The 24,869-nt window shown below is 43.3% G+C and overlaps 1 protein-coding gene across 3 annotated transcripts in view; it reads left to right on the plus strand.

The window, feature by feature from the left end:
- The first annotated feature begins 8,051 nt into the window (after positions 1 to 8,051).
- Positions 8,052 to 24,869, plus strand: part of SLC9A7 (solute carrier family 9 member A7) — a 78,623-nt gene continuing 61,805 nt past the window's right edge. Inside the window, exon 1 of one of the 3 annotated variants that reach the window (XR_014880423.1) lies at positions 8,052 to 8,481. Coding sequence is in view for 2 of the 3 variants with exons in the window: in XM_085213382.1 (XP_085069508.1) it covers positions 8,232 to 8,481 (250 nt within the window). In the remaining variant the exon portion in view is untranslated. The remainder of the gene's footprint in view (positions 8,482 to 24,869) is intronic. The other 2 variants (XM_085213382.1, XM_085213375.1) reach the window with 2 other exon arrangements.

Here is a 24,869-nt window from a genome sequence, read left to right on the forward strand (position 1 = left end):
AAAGGCTTCAGACCCCAAAATGTGAGTGCAACTAAACTTAAACACACGCGCGCACACACACACAAAAGGCATATTCCATAAAGTGCAGGTGCAGTTGTTGAAGTGCCTGTGCACCTCTCCCTGGTGCGGCAGAGCACTGGGATACCTTCTGCTGAGGGGCTGCTGGAGACTGCTGACTGCCTGCTCAGCATGATTCAGGCTGGACAACATGATGGATGAGGAGGGAAGCCATGGGAACCGGCCCAGCACCTCAACAGAATATTGCTGGGCTGTACTAGTGTGTCCTGCTGAGGCCACACCAGCTACTAACCCAATGAGGATGTCCTATGTGAAAGCATGGTTCTGTAATCACATAGCCAAGTTCAGTTTTCTGCTGCCATTTGCTTCCCTTTCCACTGTATCTTTGCATCAGTTTCCTCTGGCAGCAATGGTCCTACTTCTCCCTGATGCCATAACTCAGGCACTGAGTCACTCTTTGCTTCTTTCTCTCGAGGGACTTTGAACCCTGAAAGGGGAAGTCAGTAATGACTGCTTCTGTTCTTCCAGGGGATAAGACCCACAAAAACAGGGAAATGGAACATTATTTTTCTGCTAACATTAAAAAAAATGGTTTTCCTCAGCTTAATGAATCACTGCAAGAAGATGCTGGAGGCTTTACTTCCCAGTACTCACTGCTATTCCTTCTTGCACTAGTGTTGCTGGTTCCTTATTTCTCTACATGAAAATGCATGGGAAGATCAATGACCACGTGTAATTAGCTTACAACAAAAGTATTGCTGCAAGATGTTTGCTCTGCTGAGCATTTGGAATTCCTGCTAAATTAAAAACTTTTCTCAGCCTTATCCTGGCAGAGGGACATCTGGGCCAGCACAGGCCTGAGAGTAAGGCAGGACACATTAGAATAAATTACCGTATATATGGTAGTACCTCCATAAGCATGCTTTTCCTCACTTTTATCAGATTGCTGCATGACTTTGACAGTGCCTTGGGCTTAATGCCACTAGAGGTCATGCAATGTACTTACTATCTAAGCTGCTTTTGAAAAAATGCTCTAATACTCCACATTTGCTAGATGTATTTGCAGACACTGCTTTGGCCTGCTGGATGCCCCTGCTTTGCATGCACGTACCAACCATGCCACAATAAATCACCCTACTTTTGCTATTGCCCATTTATTGTGAATAGCACAAAACAGGGAAGGATAAGGAACTAGGAATATGCAAATAATCTTCACGTGGAAAACAGTTTTTATAGAATGAAATATGCTATCCATTAGATGTGTTTACAAAATGAAAACAGAACTAGAATCCAGTGTCATATGAAAACCTCTGTTAACAGCAGCAAAAGTACTGACCTGACTACTATAATGCTGATTCTGTTAACATACTTGCCTTTGGTTTTTCCTATCTTTGTGATACACCTCAAGAGAATATTGACTGCATCTTGAAGCAGCTGACAACTGCTCTCCGTGTTTTGATTTCAAGCTTTTTGGAGTATTTCTCCTCCTTGCCTTTGGCCAGCAGCCTAACAATCAACCAAATAAACACCCCTTTCAATAGCATCCCTATCCAGCTCCCTCTCAAATAGGCATGGTTTTGGGGAGCTGTCGGACTTCACATTCGGTCAAAACAAGGCCCAAGACCCACTGTAATTATTAATCTGGTAGATGCAGAGCTGTTGTGAGAGAAATCAACTGTTGGAGCCAACATGTTTCCCTATGGAGCTTCCCATTGTCACTAATGAAGACATTAAAACTTGCTCAGTAGCACTGTCCTCACCAGCCTGTTTGCTTATTCTTGGGAAAAAGAACCAGCTATCAGTATTACCATTAGCTGATCTTATTCAGAACTTCTATCTGAACCTCTCTCAGTGAGGTGGCCTTAGACTCAGGTTTCCACCAAGCTGTGGGGAAGTGGCCGCCCACATGGCCTTTCAAAAAACATCTCCAGATTTCCTACACAATTTGTCAAACACTGTAAAATGTGATCAGTAACAGTCAATCCAACTGCTCAGCTTTAACAGTAATCACAATCTACTACAAAATTGTTCTTACCTCTTGGAGGTAAGGGCCATTCTCTTATAATTTTGCCAGTCTGGGAAACTCTGGATATAAGCATTGCTACTATAACTGATATTGCATTCATAATTTCACCACTAATAATCTCATCTCATTTCTTCATACATTAATAATCTCATCAATAAGTATAAATATCTGAAGGGACAGTATAAAAAAAAAAAAGACAGAGCCAGGGTGCCCAGTACCAGGACAGGAGACCATGGGCACAAACTGGCACACAGGAGCTCCCTCTGAACACCAGAAGCACTCCTGCGCTGTTGTATAATCAGTGGATATACAGATGGTATATGTATATCCAGGAGCTTAGCTAATATAATTTATATTGGAGCAATGAGAGAAAGTCACTCACCCTATCCTGGGCTTGTGAGATAGATTCCAGTGAAGCAGATCTCCAGAGAGATCCTTCCCCACTGGCAGTCAGCTCTTAAATGGGTCTAGGAGAGGTGGAGCCAGGCTCCACCCCTTCCTGCAGCACAGGTGATTTGCCTTCACCTGTGCTCCCGTGGCTGACTCACTGCTTGCCTCAGGTGATTAATCAGAGGTTCAGGCCGTGATTCAGCAGCCCCATACAGCTGTGCAGGTGATGGAGCAGTGGCACAGGTTGCCCATGGGCTGTGGAGTCTCCTCCTTGGGGATCTCCAGCAGTGCCTGGATGTGGCCCTGGGCACCCTGCTCTGGGTGGCCCTGCTGGAACAGGGGCTGGGCCTGAGGAACCCAGAGGGCCCTGCCTGCCTCAGCCATCCTGTGATTACTGGCCAGTTCAACTGCCAATCTGTCACTCCGTGAGTAATTTATTGTCTGTGTAGAGGATTGTTTGGATTACATAAATTGGCTGTATTAGTATATTGTTAATAATTCAGCACTTTCAGCAGAAGGAGAGCCTAGGGAAATATGACAGCCAAGCTAGACTGAGCAAACTGTGAGGCTTTCTCCAAAATTGCAAAGCACAAAGTGCAGCATGTTGGCGCCATTTAACACTTAAGCACATTTCTCAGTGGATGCTTTAGGATCAAACATTATTAGAAAAGCTTGTTTTCCTGTAGGAAAAAAAAAACAAAACCTAGAAGTTTTCTGCCTTTCTTCCAGAACAAGAGTAAAAATAAATACATTTACATATATCTTCCTAAGACAGATATATCCTTTTCCTCTGTATGTCTAATTATGCCTAACTCATATTTCATACATCTAGGTGCCTAATTCAGATGAAACCAAGACACTTCACATAACCTTACATGCAAACATTCACTTTCTAACCTATGCAATGCCTACAGGCATATTGTATTGAGTGTAATCAAGATTTAATCAAACATAATTTTGGCATTCTGATTCTCTATCAAGAAAAGAACAACAGGCTTTTCCAGGAGAGCTTTGTCAAAAGATTTGGTATAGCTGTACAAATCTACTTCTAGAATATAGATAGTTTTTACCAAGCTTGAATGCCATAACACTGTGCTCATATCTTTCTCAGTCTTTCATCCTTTGCACTTTAGAAGTGAAGAAACCTTCCATAGGCATTGCTTCTAGTAGTGTCCAATTGACAGCACAGAGCATCCATTTGCATGTTTGCAGCTTTGATGTTCAAATAACTCTTCATAGAGGTAGACAAGATTAATTTTGCATGGGAGGAGGTCCAATTACGGTTCACGTGCCTCAAACAAGGCTCACTTGCTCTTCTCCAGAGATTTATTATTATTATTATTATTCTAGCACAAGGCAAGCCCTGAGAAATAGAATATTCACTTGTTTAAATATGTATGGGAATTTGCGATGAGAACAGATCAGTGATCACTGAGCTGCTTAAAGCAGTTATAACATTGAAAGTGATAACCATGGTGTGACCTGCAAAGAATAACGAGCTACCTTCTGCTGATGAATAAGGGGAAACCTGTAAGGAGAAACCTGCTTTGTTCCTGGTAGAACAGCATTGCCTGATCTCATGAACAGCTAGAAGAGAAAAGCAACTTGTTAGACATGAGGGAAACAGCAAAGCCCACTCTTGTGGATAAAATTCCTACTCATATCCCTCTCAGACATTTTTAAAGTTTGTCATGCCTTAAAACTTGTGAGATGTGACTCTGTACCAAGGAACAACTCTCACAACTTGCAGATATCACAGAAGAGCTTTCTCTTGGTACACTTTTATCTGCTAGAAAGGCTAATGTTGATTTCTTCATTCGTGTGATGAAAAAATGGCAGTTTTGACATTTTCTTTGATATACAACACCTCTGCAAATCTGGTGCTAATAGAGGAACATGTCACAAATTTTGGTAATTCCAATAGAGCGGAGATTCAAACAAATTCCTTTTTGAGCCAAAACATGACATGTTCTTTAGGATTTGATTGTAGAACATTTAGCTGTCTTTAAAAAGATGTCTGCAACAAAGCGCATTTTTCTGAAATCCCAGGGTGTGGGAATATGGGAATGCTGACATGGATGGGCAGCCCACAGGGCAACCCAACTACTGCCAGAAGCTGGCAAGAGGTTCACAGTAGGTTGTCATTTTGAAAGCATGATAATGGGAGGCTTTGGCTTAAAGGGGAAAGGAGAAAGAAAAGAACGTGATAAGGACTGCATTAGCTGCTGCAAGCTTATTCTGCATGTGAATCAACTTAACATTGCATTCTGGATTAATGTGGTAGAAAATTTAAGTGTGCAAGGGAAGTTGCACAAAGACATTGCATATCAAGATAGGAATTTGTCTGATTTTTTGGTTTGTTCTAAGTGCAAACAGCTGGGAGCATTTCTCTATCAGAATCAGCCCAATGAAGGCATGTTAGACAAGCAGAAATCTCAAAATGCTTTCAGCAATACCACATGCTACCCTAAACAGTTGCACAATACAGAAGAGGTCTGAGTAGGGGCAGAAGTTCTTCAGTGCAATTGATGATGGGTGAACAATGCTACCACCAGGAGCTCAGAGACAGAGGAAGGTGTGAAAATAACACTTGGCATTTGGCTAACATCACATTACACAATTATAGGATCAAGAATAAACACAAAGGGCGTATTATGTGGTAACAATGAATTACATAACAAAGGAAATGATAAAATTGCTGAACAGACTACATGACCATGCTTCTCAAGTCTGAACTTGTCAATGAACTTGTCAACTGGTTGGCAAAAAGAATGGCATGGGCTGATCCATATCTATAGCCATAGCATTTTGGTTATATTCTTGTGAATCAATCCTATGAGTCACTCTCAAATGCACCTATTTATTTGTATTTTATACCAACATGTCCCTCCAGGTATGGCTGAATTTAACTGAATTACTATATTTTCTCCCTTGCCATCTGTATGCACCATTTCATAGCTTTAGTTTCAAGACTCTTGTCATGGAGTTATATCGAGAGTTATCTAGATATTGGGATTGAAGCTAATAAAACAAGTAAATGAGAAAAATTGTCCAAAACCAAAGGCCTTACTCAATGCTGAACACGAGACGGCTAAGGGAGCACATGCTGCAGAGGTGAGCAGTAAGAAGAAAACGGACGTCTTGTGACTTGCAAGCAGTTTTATCTTTCCCTCTGAATGGAAAAAGGAAATGGAACAGTGAAAATCTTCTGGGGTACGTAGTTCTTTTCTTCTGAGAACCAGATACCTGGAAATAATGACAATCCTGGAACGAAACTGGAGCATTAACTCCCAGTGCTCTACAAAATGTTATGATGTGGAATAGTGATAACAAAAAATCATAAAACCATGACAACTCCGCTGTGAACCCACCTGGCCATTGCCTTGCATCTCCATAAATATATATTTCTGCCTCAAGTGAAAACTCTCAGGCAGCAGCAGAGCTAAGATCTTTGACTGGGACCAGATACAAATAGAACAAGAGAGAAGAAAACAGGAATAAAACAAAAGGGCCACTTGGCTAGATGAGCAGTCTGACTTCTGCAGTATATGTGGCGGCCTTTAAGATGAGGTAAGTAACATCCTAGTGCCATCTGTAGGGCATGTGAAGAAGGTTCAGAGACCTGCCAAGAGGTCTGAAACACAGCTGCACCGAAGAGTTAAACACTGATCTCCTAAATGGACAACCATGTTCCTATCACCAATTTTTTGACACTCAGTCACATCCACTTTGTTTAGGGTAGGAATAAATGATTCCCCATTTTATGCACAGCAGAGGTGAACATGATTGTTTATACAGTAAAAAGAATTTTGGGACAGTACCCAGTGATGTACTGCTTTCAGTGGAGGTGTCCCGAGGATGAGGTCACAGAATAGTTTGAAAATGTCTTCTCAGATCATCCAGTCCAACCAGCAGCCCACCCCCACCATGCCCACTGACCACATCCCTCAGTGCCACATTCACACAATTTTTGAACACCTCCAGGGACAGTGACTGCACCATCTCCCTGGGCAGCCTGTGCCACTACCTCTGACTTTGACCACACTTTCTGAGGAGAAATTTTTCCTAATTCCAACCTGAGCCTTCCCTGGCACAACTTGAAGCCATTCCCTCTCATCGTAGGTGATACCTGGGCAGAAGTGACAAGAACAGTGCAGCAGTCCAAACACTTGTAAGTGCGGCAAAGTTGTGCTCATGGTAGCACTGACATGCCAAACTATGGACGAATGTTTTATTCCACAATGAATGCTGCTGAAAAAAAGAAGAGTAAAACTGAGTTACTGCATTGAAGTATTAAAAGAATTGCCTTGGTATTACTGCTGCTGCCTGGAGGGCAAGAGGCATAGTACATACAACCCACATGGATGTTGAAGGGTACAACAAACTACTGATGGAAGACTTTGCAATATGCAATTGAAGATGCTGACACAGGTCAGCAGAGAGGTAGATGGAGTTACGACATCAATGTGAATTTTTTCTTGAGACCCACTTTACACTGAGGGATAGGCATTACTGGGCAGCAAATGATAAAGAGCAAAGGAGAAGAGAATCTATTGTGGCCATTCAGCTTTTTATCTTATAACTTCATCTGCACTGCATGTGTTTAGCATTGTACTACACACCTGTAGGCTGCTGTGAGGCTGTAGGCTGTCACACCCTGAAGACTTAAGAGGTGTAATGCTCCCATTGTAGCAGCGATGTTAATTTTAAACGTGCTATTTAATATATGGCAGCCTGGAGGCAGTAATCTTCAACAGTTCGTGTAGGTTTAAGAGCTGGGTCTTCAGGGCAAATTAATGCTTTTCATCTCTAAGAGGCTTACAAATGAGGGCACCACCGATATAAACTTTCACTGTTGTGCAGTCAAGCCTTTACAGATATTTGTATGCAACTGTACCGGCTTTTGAAGGTGGAAGAGTTTGTATAAATAACACATTTAAAATAAAAAAGAGGATTTGCAATGCTGTCACCTTGAAAGGGTTCTAAATGAAAGCATGTGCAATAAGAGATGATGTCAGTTCCTCACGCAAGAGGAGACAGTTCAGTGAGTACCCAAAGAAAGGGCCATGCAGCAGCATCTGGGCAGAGGACAGCTCTAACTAAAAGAAAGTTGAAAGAGAAAGTTCCAATTTTAGCTTGGTTGTCAGAAAACCGACTTTTCTTCCCCTGCCCCAAGGCGAGGTTGGTTTCAGAACCCGAGGCACACACGCTCTTTTCCAGCAGGGATTCCACACGAAGACCACCGAGGGGCGGTTGGTTTCCTCCCACCGTCCCACTCCCCAGGAGCAGGCCTGCAGTAGGATGCCTTTGGGCAGGAAATCCCAAGCGAGCAGCCTGCATTTTAGTCATTTTTCCTCCCTCTGAAACCAAACCCACCGAACCACCACGCGGGGACGCACTGGAATGCTTCAGGAGCACCCGAGCTTTCCTTCTTTTGGCAGAACTTTCGGAAGCGGGGACGGCGCCGCACGGGGACGACCACCCATCCCCTCGCAGGTGCCGCAGAGGACAGCTCCGGCCTAGCTCAGCCGGCTCCGCCCGGCAGCGCCGAGCCCCAGCCCCAGCCTCAGCCGGGGGCGGTGCGGTGCCCGCCCCAGCCGGCCCTCAGCCGCCTCGAACCGCGGAGCCCACGCGCGGCACCCCACGGGCAACCGCAACCAGGAGGCGGCGCTGCCCGGCCCGGCGCCTTTAAGGGACCGTGGGGGCGGTGGGCGGGTTCCCGCTCGCCGGGGCCGCCCCCGCTGCTCCCCGCCGCCGGCCGGGCAGAGGGCAGCGCCCGCGGGCGGGAGCCGCGGCCATGGCGCTGCCGCTGCTCCTTCTGCTGGGAGCCGGCGGGCTGCGGGCGGCCGAGCGGAGCGGCGGCGGCGGCAGCAGTAGCGCCATGGAGGAGCTCGCCACCGAGCAGGAGGCGGAGGAGAGCCACAGGCAGGACAGCGTTAGCCTCCTCACCTTCATCCTGCTGCTCACCCTCACCATCCTCACCATCTGGCTCTTCAAGCACCGCCGCGTCCGCTTCCTCCACGAGACGGGGCTCGCAATGATCTACGGTAAGCGGCGGGCCTGGCTCGGCGGCCGGGCCCCGGGCGAGTGCCCTTCCCGCGGGGAGACCGCGGCGGCGGTGAGAGCGGGGGGCACCGCAGGGCTGAGGGCGCCCGGTGCCGCCGCCCCGGTGGGTGCCCGGTGTCTCTTGCTACGGAGACGAGGGGGAGACGCAGCCTTCGGTTCCTGCGGGGCGGGAGGGCCGGCGCCGCGTGCGGAGCCGTGACCCGTCATCATCCTCCGCTCTCGCGGCTGGAAGGCCGTAGCGTCCTGCACCGCTCCGCTTTGCGGAGCCGCCTCGCTCGCCGGGACCTATTGGTGGCAGTTGGAAGCCCCGGGCCGTGCGGGTCGTCGCTGGCTGCCGGTCGATCGCGGCGAAATCGGAGAGCCTCGAGGCGCCCTCCTGTCATCCTGACCCCCCCTCGGCGCTGAGGTGCCCGCCCAGCCCGCAGGGAAGTGTCTGAGCGGGAGGACACAGGCGCTCCCCTGATCTCTGGAGCTGGCGCTCCACACCAGCCGGCCACTGCTCTGTCCTGTCAGTGACACCCAGGTGCTGCCGGAGCGTGGCATTGTGCTGCCAACTTACGCAATTGTATTTGGTGCTTAGTTTGGTGCGCAGAGCGCAGCGGCGCCGATGAGGAGCAGCCATCCATTTAAAAAATGATTTGTCTGCCCGCGATTGGTTATTGCCTCGGTGCCAGAGGCCCTTCTTCTCGTTCATTAGCTAAATCGGTTCTTGCCGAATGGTGCGAAACACCTCCCCGGTGCTGGTTGGGGTGAGCGTGCTCAGGGTAACCGCAGCTGAGAGATCCCACACTAGGGGGAAGGGGAAAGGAGCTGTTTCCTCCTTGATAGGTACTGCTGGTTTTCCTCCCTGATGGGTACTGATGTGATCTCTGTGATTGCTTGCAAAGCAGTGGAATTTTCCTCTGCTGATGCTTCTATTTAAGCCATCCCAATTTGCTCTTAGTCACTGATACCTTTGCTGCATTGCTGTGCGTTTCACGTATGCTTGTTGCTGGAAAGTGACAAATTAAAGATTGGAGATATGAGTAAATAATGCACCAGTGTAATAATCCTTAGCAGCTAAACAGGAGATGGTAAATTAACTGTGCAAATGCTGATTGGAAGTGACAGAGTGAGGCTGTTGAAAGTGTTATTTAGGTATCACCTTGGTGTTGTCACCTTCAGGAGCTGATGTAAGGCCATGTCAGAGATCCGAGTGTTGTGCTTCGTGGTAGAAATCCTGTGTGCCTGGAGAGTTGATGTCTGTAGTGCCCAGATGCCTGGGATGCCCTGTTATTTGTGTGCATTTGGGTGGGCTATGAGGGAAGAACTGTTCAAGCAAAAAATTCCTGCCTCTCATTAAACCCAAATTAGTTTGCTATAACTTCTACTTCCTGATCCGTGAAATTGATGCTGGATTCCCAGTTTGATGTATGAATTCTGAAATTCTGTACTCAAGAAGGCACTGTGCTATAGCTCTTTCTGCACCATAAGTAGCACTGCCAGAACGATTGGCTCAAACTACTGCACACTGTTGATGCGCCCTTTTTTTAAATCATTTTGTTTTCATGGATCATCCCTTGATGCACACGCCTTCTCAGTGAGCCCCTCTGATATACCAGAGAGCATGCTGTTTTCCCGAACAGCAGTTTTTACAATGTGTAAATGTCTTTGATGTATAGGAGATGCAGGCTGGCATTTAAGAGCTGGTTAATTTTTATCATGGAAACAATGACCTGGAAGAATTGTCTTGCTGGATTTTTGGTCTAGCTCTGTTCCCTTATAGTAACATGCTATCAGAGAACCTTCCCCGAGCTCAGTGGGAGCTGGGTGGCACGGTGCTGGATTGACATGGTGAGAGGAGCAGCTGCCTCCAGCCAGACCTCTCACCAACATTTCTGACTTATCTCTTCTGGGAATCCTGCTATGAGCACATCCTGTTCCACTTTGATATTTCTGTTAAAGTATGCATTTTACTCAGCTAAGAGTAACTGTGGCCCTGATACTGCTGGTGCTGCTAATGTTCACATCTCTTCCAGACTTGGAGCTCTGTGTTGTCCGTGGAACAGGAGGCATCTGCTGTAACTGATACCACCACCAGTGTGGTGGTCCATGACCCAGTCCTCGATGCAACCAAGGCTGCTGCTGTGGCCAGGCTTGCTGTGTTATGCAGATTTGTAAGGCGAGTTGCTTTGCTTTTTAAGGCCATTAAAATCATAACACAGTCTTTCCGTGTTTCTTGTTTCGTGTTTTGTCACTTCCTCTTCAATAGAGACAGATACTGCTTGTCTGCTTGTGCTATGCTGACGTGCTAAATGTCTTCCTCTGGAAATGTGTGTTGAGATGTAAAACAACCTGAAGTTTACATGAATTCTTAATGACTTACAGGGCTGCCTTTTGATGTGACGTACAACTTAACATCCTATTTTTGATCAGGCAGTGTGGAAGTCCCAGAGCTTGAGTGCATGTGCCAGACCTCACAGCTATGTAAATGGAAGGGGAAAGATCTTACCAAAACTGCAGTTTCAGGTTCAACACAGATTTTAATTGATTACACACCATGTCATTGCACTGTGCTTATGCACGGGTTATTCCAGAAGATGCACTTGGCTTATGAAGTGCTAAATACAATTGAATTCTGGTCTTCAAGCTTTATGTTGCTCTTCTGTGGCTGCCTGACAGTAGTACTAATGCAAGTCATTATGGAGCGATTAAGGACTTCAGGCTTTGTTGACACATGTATGCCAACTTGTGACAGCGGCTGAGATGCTCACTTTGCACTGCTCCAAGTCCCAAAAGTAAGGCATGCTGGCCCGTGCCCTCCCTGAGCTCTGTGAGGCTGTTGTGTTAGAGGCTTGCCTTGCTCTATGAGGAGTGTTGGGGAAATGCGAGATGTGGGCTGTATGTCTTGAGAGCGCTGGAAAGATCTTGGTGAGGGCAAATGATGGTGGCTTCTGGAGTTCTGCTCTCAGAACTCCAGGATCTGCTCAGCAGCTCTCTGGGTGTGTGGATATGTCCTGGCCGTATCGCAGCCATCAGGCAACTACCTTGTTCCTTTTTGTAAGTGACAGCTTAGGCAACTGGCAGCCCACACGTAGCACAGGTGTTGATCCTGCTGGACTGTAGAGCTGCTCTTGAGCTGTGTGTGCGGGTTGCACCTTCCAGTGCTGTGGGCTGGCTGCTTGCCCTGGTTCTCACTTCTGCTCCTTCTATTGTGACCTCTCCCTTCTCAGCCCTGCTACTTTCGAAGGTTACGTGTTGCCCGAACAATTCCATCAATGCCTGGCTTTGTAGAATGCAGGCAAGTTGAGGTAGCAAGGTCACTTGTTACACCTCTAATGAAAACTGTACATCTGAAAATAAAAGCAAAACTGGACTTCTGTTTGAGGAAAAACAATATGTGAAGGGTCATGAAATGTCAGCTGCCTTTTGTAAATGAGAAATGAGAGATGCTCAGGAAAAAAAATACTAGATTTATTCTGAAATACTCAGTATTAGTGAAAATTCTCTTATCCAAAGAGCAAATACAGAAAGGCCTGTTCTTATCGCATTGCACTGCGGCGCTTGCTGTTCCAGTTCTAAGCTGCAGACATGCTGGAGGAGACTTCTTGCATCTCCATGACCATCAAAATAATGGCAGTATTGGCATCTAACAAGCCACTTTTATGCAGGCATTCTAATATTAGATTTAGGAGCATAACTCCAAGCACTCCATTTCAAGAACACTGTCCTTTCTTTGGCAACCTGCATGTTCTTTTAAATTAATTGATACAAACATTCCAAGTGAGTCTTGCTCCATTTGTTGTCTGCTCAGGATGTCTGAGTTGTACTGCAGATCTTGTTTCTGAATTTACTTTGTGGTCTGTGACCAAGTGAAATTTCACATTTTATCTTTGAGAGATCGCAGAAACACTGCATGTCTGCTGTGAAACCTCTATTTCAGCTCTGCTTTTCATGTGGGGTAATTGAGTAGCCTGAATGTTTCTGAAATCTCTTTGTGATACAGTCCAGTTATAGTCCTCAGGACAATGTTTTTTTGAAAGTGTTTTTAGTAGCAGTCAATCTAGATCAGTTAATATTTGTTGGTTAATATCAGCTTTCCAATGTTCTATCAGATCAGCACTGGTCTACATTTCTGATCACTGGTATGAGATAAGAAGAGAGAAATTATGACCTTGTATTTCCTCTGTATAATCAATCCTTACTAATCCTTGCTGGTAGGGTAACTGGTTTTTAAAGCTAGTACTGCCCTACAACACCAGGCTGTTGTTGCAGGAGAGAAACAAATCCTGCAGAGCTCATACATGTGCTTGCCTTGTGCTCATGTCTGTCTGCACAGTGCATGGCTCTGCTGATAATGGTGTGCTGAGCTGGGGACAGGTAACCTAGTGTCTGGTGCATAGGTTTGTTGTCAGACAGCCATATTCTTCTATAGTACATTACAGTTACTGCTACTGAGACTTTCCTCAGTCCATTTCATAATTCTTTTGTAATGCTTTCCAGTTTTTCTTTGCCACTTTGCAATAGAAATAGAACTGTAAACAGATCCTCCAAGGAATCTCCTTAAAAGAATGCAAAATCTGAGTTCCTCTGTAAATGCAGAGCTTTTCCAGTAGCCTCAGTGCTTGTTTTAGATGAGAAGACTGAAAAGGGGAAAATGAGTGAGTGTATAAAAGCTGTCAAGTCCTACAGGCTGCCCAGAAATGTTTCTTGGGTGCTGATGGTATCCTCCTCTCAGTGCTGCTTTACTTAAGAACTGAACTCCATGCTTCTGGGATAAGATGAATGTGACTGAACAAGTCTGGGTTTTCAGCTGTCTTATTAGGTATGGTGAGCTGGGACTTTCCTGTGTGGTAACAATAGAAGGATAAGAGGAAGCATTTTCTTGGCCATAATGTGAGTGGTGCATAAGCTTGCCGCTGGATTGGCCAATGTAATGTTAACATAAACCTGAGGCAAAGTAGGACAAACAATCTGGACATTGTTCTTTCTGATATTTAATTTAAAAAATGAGTGTGCTGGACCGAAGTGATTTTTAGCAGTGGCCTCTATTGCAATGTCTTTTATTTCGCTTTCTCACTTTGTGCTAAAGAAAGACCGAAGCATCATAACACCAAAGTCACCTTCACATGCAGCAATTAGATGCACAGCGGGGTGCTTTCAGAAGTGCCTCTGGTTCATCTTACAGCCAGTCTGTGGCAGTGCCTAGGTGCTGCAGTGAAACTCTCGCTGTCATAGGTAGAAACTGGGCTCACTGTCATAGGTAGAAACTACAGGGTTCTGCTGGGTGTGCTCCCAGCCCCTGCTCTTGGCAAAACTGCTCCCTTTCCAAATCTACTCTGTGGAGTAAAGACAACATCTTAGAGTTGAATGAAGCCTTTCTCTTGCTCTGTTAGGGAGATATTTCCACTGCTTACTCTTGTTCTCTGAACAACCACTTTCTTATTTGTGAACGGCTGTTTACGAGGGTGGAGAGTGGTAGGACAAGGGGGAATGCTTTTAAACAGAGACAGAGGAGGTTTAGGTTAGATATTAGGAGGAAGTTTTTCCCTCATACACACTGGAACAGGTTGCCCAAGGAGGCTGTGGATGCCCCATCCCTGGAGGCATTCAAGGCCAGGCTGGATGTGGCTCTGGGCAACTTGGCCTGGTGGTTGGTGACTCTGCACGTAGCAGGGAGTTGAAACTACATGATCACTGTGGTCCTTTTCAACCCAGGCCATTCTATGATTCTATGATCTATCTCCTCTTACTCATTAGAAAACAGAAGTGTGGAGCAGGAGCTGCAAGTCAGCCATCCAGAATAATAAATAGGTGGGACTCAGAGCTGCAGCGTGTTAAGGGACACTTCCTACTTCCTGCAGATCATGCAGTTGCTATCTAGCCCTTTACAGCTTGCTGTGTACCATGGGTGTTCTTTCCTTGCTGACTGCTGCAAGTCCTGCACTGAACTGTTTATGTGTGTTGAGGAGAAAACCTCAGTATTTCTCTCAAGGCTGTTTCGTCCTCTTTAACAGAAATAGTGGCTTGGGTGTGTATGTATGTATATATATATATATAGTGTATTAGTGAGAACTGATTTGTGATTCAGGATTAATGCTGTATCCCCATTTATGACTGAATATAGCCTTCTCCTGCTTTAAACTAAGTGGTGTCTGTTGAAAGGAATGTGATACAAGCAATTATTTTTTAGAAGAGTATTTATCTTGAACAGTTTTTACCAGTGTTGTAAAAATGCACAGTTGTTCTCAGCAGATCAGATATCTTCTGTCTCTGCTGAAGATGGGTAATTTAGTTCAAATGTACTGCTTTTTTCCCCCTATTAAAAAGCACTTCAGCCTGCAATTAACTGAGTGTGAACGAATAAAAGAGAAATGATATAAAATTGCTTTTTTGTTCGTGCCCTGATATCAGACAATTCACTTCACTTAGAAATGCCAAAAGGCCCCTAAAAGCTGTGAGGAAGGAGCTGGGTTTTATCGGAGTAGAGATGGTCAAAGACTCCCCCTCAATTAGAGTAGAGCAGAGAGAGCTGAACTGTGCTCTTAGCCAAGGGAGGCATGTGCTGTCTGTGCTTTCTTCCTGGCTATAGCATTTCATATTTAGTTTCAAAAGCTGAGCTTAAGCTCTGAATTCCTCTTGATACCTCTGCAGGTGTGAGAAAAGCATGGAAAAGGACTGTACCCTGACCTGGTGTATCTCCCAGCTACTGGCTTAGCTACTGGCTTTGCCAGGGCTGGAGGGTCCTGCCAATGTCTGCAGGTGTCTGCAGATGTCTGCACGTCTTTCTTCTGCTTAAATAAAGAACATCCATTTTAGGGAAAAAACACGTTCTCAGTAATAGCTTTTCTTTTTCTTTTTTTCTTTTTCTTTTTTTTTTTTTTCTTTTTTACTTGTTCTCCTGCTCTCTCATCATGAATGTGGGGGGCTATTCTTAACCAAAAATAGGTGTGAAAACAAAAGAGTACAGTATAATGTATTCCAAAATACAGTTAACTTGTCTGTGTGTAAGATGACAGTATGTGACATTGTAGCTCTTTCCATTGGCAGCTTGCTGAAGTGAGGTGTCCTGTGTGGCTGGATGTCCTGTGTGTGAGATTTGACACAAGTGCCAGGTGTCCTGCAGGGATGTAGCTGGGTTTTTGTTTTGATTCTTTGAATCCACTAGGATAAGTACTATCTCCTTCCATGCTAATTTGGAGAAATAAATTATTTTCTGCTCCCCCCGCCCTTCTTAGCATGTCATCAAGCCCTTGACCAGTGAAAGGGGAACTTGTATTCAAAGTGTCACATGCATCTTGGCTGCTTCACTGCTGCGTGATCTGTCCTATCTGTTGTCCCCCCCATGTTATGTCACTTGCTTACTGACTGTTCTATTTCTTCTGGGGGTAGTTCCCTTACATTTATCTGTGAGATAACGTGACTATATTCCTTAATTTGTCCTCTCAGTGAGCAAACTCATGATGTTGAGCCTCAGCATTTGCCTTCTTCTGTGACTGGAGAACTTACTTGCTTGAACTTTGCTGAGCCTACATGCCTTCTGCCGTAGAGCTGAATACTTCCAGAATTAGTATTCAGTAGTCTTCAGAAATTGGGCTTAATGGATTTTGAACTGCTAAATGTAGAGAGCTCCTTGGCTGGTCCAGAGGGATGTGCCACATGGGATGGAAGGAGCTTTTGCAGGAGCTGTGAAATGATGCATGGAGTTGGTATCACTGGTTGCATTGGAGTTCTGCAGTTCTGGAAAATAGGAAAATAAGCCAGGAGGAGGAAAACTGGAACAAATGCTTCTGTGTTGTGGAAGTGGTATCCTGTCTTTCCTCCAGCATTGCCTGATATTCATGTATTCAGAGCAGAGAACAGTAAGAATGTGAGGCCTTCCACAAGCACTTCTGTCAAGGGACAGAATGCAGGGAGTATATTCCATTTAATAGGAGTAGATTTTTGGAAGGAGGTAAGTGCTTTGGACACATGATGGTGGAAGTGAATTATCCTGAACCCTGGAGTAGACTTTCAAATGAGTGACTGAATATCAGTGCAATTTTAGCCTGAGCATTACTGTTTTTCATCTCTTGGCAAACAGATTGTGAAGGTGATTTTTATCTCTAGAAAATTTTAACTTTTATACCTCTTAAACCACGTTTGCATGTGTTAAACCAATATGTTTGTTCTCCGTCCCAGACATATTCTTCAAACTTCGGGAGCTTGAATGGAAAGATTCTGTTTTTGTACCAGCTTTAATTTTTTTCTGAAGTTCTGGCTTATTAAGCTGTCAGGGAGTTTGCTGCTTCCAAGTCTGTCCGTCGGACAAGGGGTCTCTTCAGAACACATAGAAGTTTCTCGGGCTTTCAAAAAACCCATGGGTGACCAGCCTCCTGATCGTCTTTTACAGAGTTTTATGGATGTAAAATTGATCTTTTCTTCAGCAGAACGTGACTGAAGTAAGCTAGTGAGTGGTTTCCTATGGAAGATCTGCTTGTTGAACTGGAGTAACTAAATAGAATTAGTGCAAACTCAATTTTTACATTTGCCTGCACGAAACAGAGAATTGACAACACAGATCTTGGTGATACTCCCCTTCCTTCCCCGTATATTATCTTCAGAGAACCAAAGAAAGAGTTTATTTCTCTTGCTGGCAAATACTTGAGTGTATTTATTTCAACATTTCCAATTTCAGACCCTAATGGTTTTGAAATCTCTTCCAAAATGTAAAACGTACAACAGTTATTCCTTCTTCTCCCTACTTCAGACAAATAATTAAGGTTCTCATTGTGTCAGGTGCTTTCCATTGCAGACACCTGTGTTTTGTCAACCTTAATTAGGGTTAGAGGGCACTTTGCATTAGATATTATAGGGTACATATGGCAGAGGCCCTCTGCCAAAGACTATGAAGTCAAGGCAGGAGGTGCAAATACAATGTATTTTGTTTATTGACACTTTCCTGATGAAGCTAAAGCTCTGGTTCAGGTCCATAATCTTTTAGCTACTGCTTAAACTTACAGCTGTATTCTTTTTATTAAACAAACAGTAACAACCACAGAGGAAATTAACCGTCTAAAGTGTTTGGTTTGTTGCCATCGCTGGCCCGAGTCGTGGTTTCTCTGCTACCAGACAAGCTGTTTTTCAGCATTAGGCATTTCAGCATTAGCATCCTTCATCAGCCTGAAGGATGATGTCTGGGTGGATTTTGGTGGTCTGCTGTACCCCTTCTATTTTCGCACAAGAGGTGCAGACATAAGTACAGATAAATTTTGCCCTCCGATGTCTCCTCTAGGTTTGACTGTTTGTTTCTGGTCTGGAAGAAGTTTTATTAACTTTTATTTTATTAACTTTTGTGGAAATCACCTTCAACTCTTGTCTGTTCTGTTTTTTGGTTTTTTTGTTTGTTTGTTTGTTTGTTTGTTTGTTTGTTTTTAACCCAAGATGTAGCCAATGGTATATCTTAATGCTGACAATTTTGACTCCTGTTTGCATACCAAGCCTAATTTTTCTACCAAAACTAAAAACCTTTGCTATTTTCCCTGCCTCTTGTGACCATGCGTTGGCTTAAGAACAAAATGGTTGAAATAACCCTATGGTCAGGCACTGCCCAGGGCGGTGGTGGAGTCCCTGGCGGTGTTCAAAGAACATTTGGATTTTGTGTTGAGGGATATGGTTTAATGAGAACTATTGGTGATAGCTGGATAGTTGGACTGGATAATCTTGTAGGTCTTTTCCAACCTTGGTGTTTCTGTGATTCTGTGATTTTTCTACCCCTCTGCTGCCACCATCTTGTCTGTCACACATCCCTGTTCCTTGAGTGCTGCTGATGTGATCTGTACTTCTCTTCTCCTGCAAACTATTTAAGCTTTGTATGTTCTTCCTTGGCAACTTATTCCTATGTAACAGCAACAGCTCAGGCTTTCATTGCAACGCTGATTTTTTTTCAATGTTATCCAGGTGATAGAGGACTGTGTCCAGACTTATCTTTTGCTGTAGTGTTAATCATAAGCAACTCTTTTTCCTAGACCCCCTCTCTTACTTTATTCCTCTGTTCTCAGCTGTCCTCCTGGTTCTGTGGGTATTGTTACAGATTTTTCATTTGTTGTAAGAATCAGTGCTTTTGTGATTTACTATTACGATTGTCTCTAGGAATATTTGTTTGTAATAATTATTTGATATCTTTTAGTTTAACCTGCTAATGGGCTATATGAAAAAACAAGACCAGATTTTTAGTCCTTCAACTCAGGGAAGGCTTCAATTTTAGCTTGTAGGCAGAGTATAAACTCTTCAGCTGTAAGAAGAAAACTTATACAAAATCACAGAGTGGCCTGGGTTGGAAGGGATCTCAAGGATCATGAAGCTCCAACCTTCCCCCACCACAGGCAGGGCCACCAACCCACTTAATGCTCTTTACCAAGGTTATGCTATTTGAATTATTTTGAAATGGCGAGTGAGGAAATCAACTCAGTTTGTGATGCTGGATTATTAGGAATTGGTAAAAGTAGGGTTTTAGTGGATCTGTTCTTCAGGATCCTAATTGCAAAAAAAAAAAAAAAGGCGGTACTTAAAAACAAGAATTGGCTGCTTTTGCGGTGATGGCAAAGTGCCAGGATCCAAGTCCTGCAGTGACTGCTTTGTGTTTTCCTGATGCTGAGATCCTTGAACTGGTCACATTCCTGACCCACGTGTGCTCCCACGTACTACATGCATGCCGCGGAGCTGAATGACTCTCTTTCCAGATTAGCCTGTTCTTGGGTAACACTGTGTGTCTGAACACAGAACCTGTTTTCTGATGCTTCACTAAATCGGTGACAGCATTTTCTTTGTACTTGATTTAGTGTGATAAACACACTTTTAAATGTGCAGACAGTATATAAAGATAACTAGACATTTAGATATATGTATTTTTTTCCCCTAAAACATTGATTAAAGAATCTTAAGCGCCATCTTCCTATTATTCTGCAACATAATAAACAGAGGCTATGTGTTACGGAAAAAAATCTATAAATCATACGTTGCCATTGATCATAAATTTATTTCAATTTGATGCATTTTAAGTAATCATTATTTATACTCCTAAAATTCACGATTCTTACTGCAGGCATTTTACCTGTTGCATGGTATTTGCTTAAGAAACTTGAAAGAGCATCTGGTTGACAAGTCTGAATTTCTTAGGAATCCCTGAGTGGGCAGAGGGAGGTTCAGTGATGCTCCCAAGAGACTGCTGTGAAGGGTTGCGAAGACATTACTGATTCTTTGTAGCAGCTGTCCACCATAGGTCTGTTCCTTATTACTGGCCTTCAAAGTTGAGGAAATTAAATGCAAAAAAACCCTCTTGTTTCTAAAATGCTAAAAAGTTCACTCTGGTACTGTAACTTACACTGTTCTAGTTCTGTGCATTTAGGATGACTACTGGGATGTTGTATTTGTGTCCTGCTGGATTAGTGGCTGCATTGACAAGAAAAATCTATGATTTGGGGTTTGTCGTGCTTGAGGATGTAGCCATTTCATGGTGCACTTCAGTGAACAGGTGATTAGCTGGTACCAAAGAAGTTGCCCACCCTGTCCAGAAGAATTTGCTGAACAAAGCAACAACAAGAAATGCCTGACTGAGCTTTATCTGCAAGGGAAGACTTAGTCAAGGAGGAGGCAGTAGATTCAGTCAGATTTATTGAAATGGGCTGATGCTAAGAAGACAAGTATTCTGGGAGAGAGGGTATTTTTATTTTTATATTGGGGATGGAAAAACAATGGCTGAAAAAGTAGATGTTGTCTTAAAAGGAAAAAAAATAAAAAATAAAAAAATCAGTGGTTTAAGCTTTTAATTGTTATGTTCCTGTGCTATTTGGCAGACTTTTCTACATGGTCTTTGAGTCACATTCCAATAACCTCAAGTCTTTGTGGCTAAGAAATAGAAAATCCTGGGGGGAGGAAAAAGGCCACCACTTTTCCTCGGGAGCTTAAATGGGGAAGAGGCTTCTGGCTGAGGCTGGGTTTATGCTGTGGAGCTCTATGGTCCTCTCAGAAGGAGTGTTGAGGCAGTGGCCAGACTGCCCAGAGAGGTGGTGAAGTCACCGTCCCTGGAGGTGTGGATGTGGCACTGAGGGACATGGTTAGCAGGCATGGTGGGGATGGGCTGATGGTTGGACTAGATGATCTGAGAGGTTATTTCCAGCCTTAAGTATTCTATGTCATAATTTCTTAGAGCACAGTACCAGTTGCACCACCTCCCAACTAACACGACTGTATTGCTCAGCCCATAAAAATATTTTTAGTCATCTGTTTACACCACTCCTTTTTTTTTTCTTCTTCATAGACCTGCCCTGCTTGGAATGCCTAGCAAACCTGAAGGGATGGCATGATAGCAGGGAACAAGGGAATGGCTAGGCTACTGCTGCTCATCAGCCTGAACTGAGGATCTGTATTAGTACCTTACTCATCTTATAAGATTTTCTTGGTCCTTTATTTCTTCTTAATTTGGTTTTAGCAAGATTTTAGTTACCATTGTGATGGGAGAAACATAGTTCACCCTGTTAACTTGTAGTCAAATTTCACTATAGCTCTTCCCATAGACTGCTGGAAAAAGCCAGTCATTATGCTGGTTTCTGAATGTGTTGGTTTTATATGCACAACACCTGCTAGTTGGTTTTTTATTTTTATTTTTTAATTACTACATTTGTGGTGTAAAACTGGGCTGATTGTGATCTGATGAATGCTTTTCTAATGATCTTACAGTTCCATCTATTAGCATTTGGTATGAATAGCTGGGCACACCTTTTCTATTTTGTTGCTACAACAGTCCTGTAGAGTGCAACAATGGCAATACTGCAGCTTTCCTCAGTGTTCTGCTATTGCTTCTGAAATAGTTTCTTCTGACATAAATAAGGTAGTGGTAGTCCAAATAGTCCAGTTGCTTCGGTGTGATAAATAGCTCCGATCTGAAAACTGATCCTTCACACTTGTGGCCTTATATATATAACAACTTCCTGTAAGGAGCAGCTCCCTCATTTGATCTTCCATTTATTGTCGCTTAACTAGTTCATATTTCATAACAAGTTTTCATGCTTAAACTGATACAGCCTCATTAAAAGCTTTGAAAATAAGAACTCCAGTGAATGTATATCCACTCGTTTATTGTGTAATCTATTTTTAGAATTTGGGAGATGGTATTCTATTCACATTGCGTTACAGCAAAAGTACTGTAGCAGCTGGTTTGCCTGCTGCTGAGGGAAGGCTCGCTGATGTGGAAATTCTCTTGAATTCTTTGGCATGAATAGGCATCACAGCGGTAACTTAAGAGCTACTTTAATTGTTCTGGCTTCAGAACGTATCAGTGTCAGGACCTGACATGAACTTACTGTCTGTGCAGAAGCAACAGAATGTTCCACAGTGCCCTGTAAGAGCACTTTGGCATACCAGTAATCTATTCTATTTTTGCCATTCCCTCTTTCTGTGAGTTATTGATCTCCAGGTAGAAATGGGTGAGGAAAGGTCATCATATTGTATAATTGGGAGCGAGGATGCAAAACAACTTTATTTATATAGAAGCGTTTTGCAGCTTTTCAAGTATGGCATCTGAATGTTGTAGTGCTTTGTAAACCCTTTTTTTACTTAATTTCCTCTATTTTCCTGTTTTTTCAGAGCATGTACCTTTGTGCAGATCAGCAAATCATCAATAGATGCTTTGAAAAGCCTGGATTTTCTTTGGATAGGTTTATATTGTAGCCCCATTGCTGTTGCTTACAATCTAAAGAAAGCCTGCATTCATAAGGCTTACTGCATCTGTGAAGGATGAAGAACAAGTGGAATGATGAACTCCGGTGGCCATGAATGGTTGGATTGTCCCAGACACTTGTTCAGTTGGCAGTATATTGTGATGTATTTGGGCTGGCAAAAACGTTAGCTTTGGGGAACATACTGGTTTTATTAAAAACATAAAAGAGTACTTAGAAGAAATATATTCTAAGACAGCATTTGATATACTAGTGTATCCTTCACTCAAGTGTGATTTGTTTATTTCTCACTAAAAGCTTGTAACTTCAGATTTCAATTCTACTTTCCATTGTTAGCTGTGCTTGTCTTATCAGACAAGTCTTACCAAAAAGCTACTTGCAGTTTTGAGAGGGATGCTGCATTTTTTTCATACCAGGAAGAGCAGAGAAGGAAAACCTTATCATCTTGATTAGCACTTGAATTGATTCTAGAGCCTGAAACATTCTCCATGTTCTCAGGTAGAATTAGTACTGTGATCAAGAGTTCCATGCTTTAGGCATTCGCTTTGCAGATTCTGTCTTGGTGGCTGACAGTAAATGGTGTTCTGATAAAGCAGTTTAGTGGAGTGGTCCTATCCCCAGTGGTATTATTCTCCTCTAGGTGCTGTGGTGATGAGGAGTAACTGGTCATGGGGAAGCTGCTGTACTGTTGCATAGTATGCAGTGACTTCACAGGTGGTGCTCCCATACCAGACCAACTAAATAGAATTGCATGTTAACAACTTGCTTTTTGTATGGCAGTCTAGTTTAACTACTACTATAAAGTTAAGAGTTTAGGACCATGTCACTTAAAGTAAAGAATTAGAATGAGTTTTTTTGCAAAGCATTTTATAAAGTATTGTTAACTATTGTGCCAGGCACTGACTGCAGATCAGAGTAAATTTGTATTCCTGATTAGGGCTTTCAATGCCATCATTGCCTAGGTGATTTAGGAAATGCACAGATAAAACATAACACTCATGTTAATATCAATTATTTATTGCACACAAACAATATAATGATCTGAAGAATATTTCAGTTTTGGCTTTTTAATTTTCTTTATGGAATCAGACTCTTCAGGTGTTTTAGTTGAGTCTACAGGCAAACCTGGAGCCTTTGGATGCTCACACCTACTGAAGTGGAACACGTTAGTGAGACTTTTTGAAGACTTCTGTACTTAGACCTAGACATACAGCCTTTTGCTAATGGTGTTTTGCTAATGACAGTTTGTTACTAATTACAAGTCTTGTAAAAAGAACAGCAAAGTAACATCTTGTAAATAGTAACTAATTGAGATACTTGTGGGGAGGAAGTTAGGGAAAAGATTTTATTTCCTCCATGAGAACACAATGTTATATGATACATCTAAGTGTGTATTTTTAATATTGCTGTAATTCAGATTTGCAGTGATATCACCTTGCACAGCGATGTACTTTTCCGCAGATCTCTGCGAATGCATGCGTGTTCCCTGATTTGGCAGGAGTTCATGTGACTGCCTTTCCTGATATCAGATCATCTATCATTATTGCTGATAAAAGCTGCTAACTGAATATTTGTGTTTCTGTAGACATCAGTTGCTAAGCTGTTATCTGTTGGGCCTGATTTACATTGCTGTATTCACATCAGATAACTTTTCTTTTGTGTTCCTTTTTGGTAATTTTGGTAGGTCGTAGAATCATAGAATATCCTGAGATAGAAGGGACCCACAAGAATCATTGACTCCAACTTGTGTTTGACAAATCGCAGCAAAAGAACTTACCTAGATTGTACATTACTGTAAACTAGCTTCCACACTACTTCTGGAACTGAAAATCAGAATATGATGTCCAGTATCCCTATACCCTGGTCATGTGGACTCCTGGGATTTTTTTCATGAGGCTTTTTGGGAACTGCAAAAGCAATGACTGTTAGATTCCAAAAATGTACTGGACCAACCTGTGCTCTGCATGTGTCAATTCTAAGAGCATCACTTGCCTGTGAGCATGCCTAGCCTATGTCAGCTGCTAACTGTGCTAGTCAAGTTGCATTTTTCCTTGGGTTTGTTGACTTCAGAGGTCTATCTAGGTGATGTGGTAGTCTCTTCTTAGCTTCAGGAAAAGAGCTTGTGAGTGTTATGTAGAGATTTCATGTCACACATCCCTACTGAAGTTTTCTTCGTTCCTTTTCCTGTTCTTTGGAGATCTTATTCCCAGTCACTGGAGAGTCGCTGAACTTTATTATATCCTGTGATGTGTTTGCAGGGCAGTGCTATTACTCCATCTTGCAGGTAAGAAACTGGAGCTAAGAACAAGATGAAAAACATTCGCTGAGCCTTTTTCAATTGTCCTCTTATAATGCTTGCGATGGGGATTTTGTCCTCAGTGTGATCCCAAATATACTTTTAGCGTCATTTCAGCTTAGAAAGCCTGGTGTTCTTGCAAAACCATAGCTGTAAATACTTACTGGTTCAAGAATGCAAAGTCATGGCCTTTGTGAAAAGTCCCTTGTGGTTGCACTGCCCAGGAGCTCTTAGACACAAGCTGTGAATTTAGCTCTGCAGACAGCATGGTTTTACTATAAGACTATTGGAAAAGACTCCCTTTGGTGATATCTTTTCCAAATTTTACCAAACAGAATGTGGGCTTAGTGTGTAGCAGCCTCCTCTGAGTTATATTTTG

The sequence above is a fragment of the Meleagris gallopavo genome, chromosome 1 (genome assembly GCF_905368555.1).
Source record: "Meleagris gallopavo chromosome 1, MGAL_WU_HG_1.1, whole genome shotgun sequence".
Taxonomy (NCBI): domain Eukaryota; kingdom Metazoa; phylum Chordata; class Aves; order Galliformes; family Phasianidae; genus Meleagris; species Meleagris gallopavo.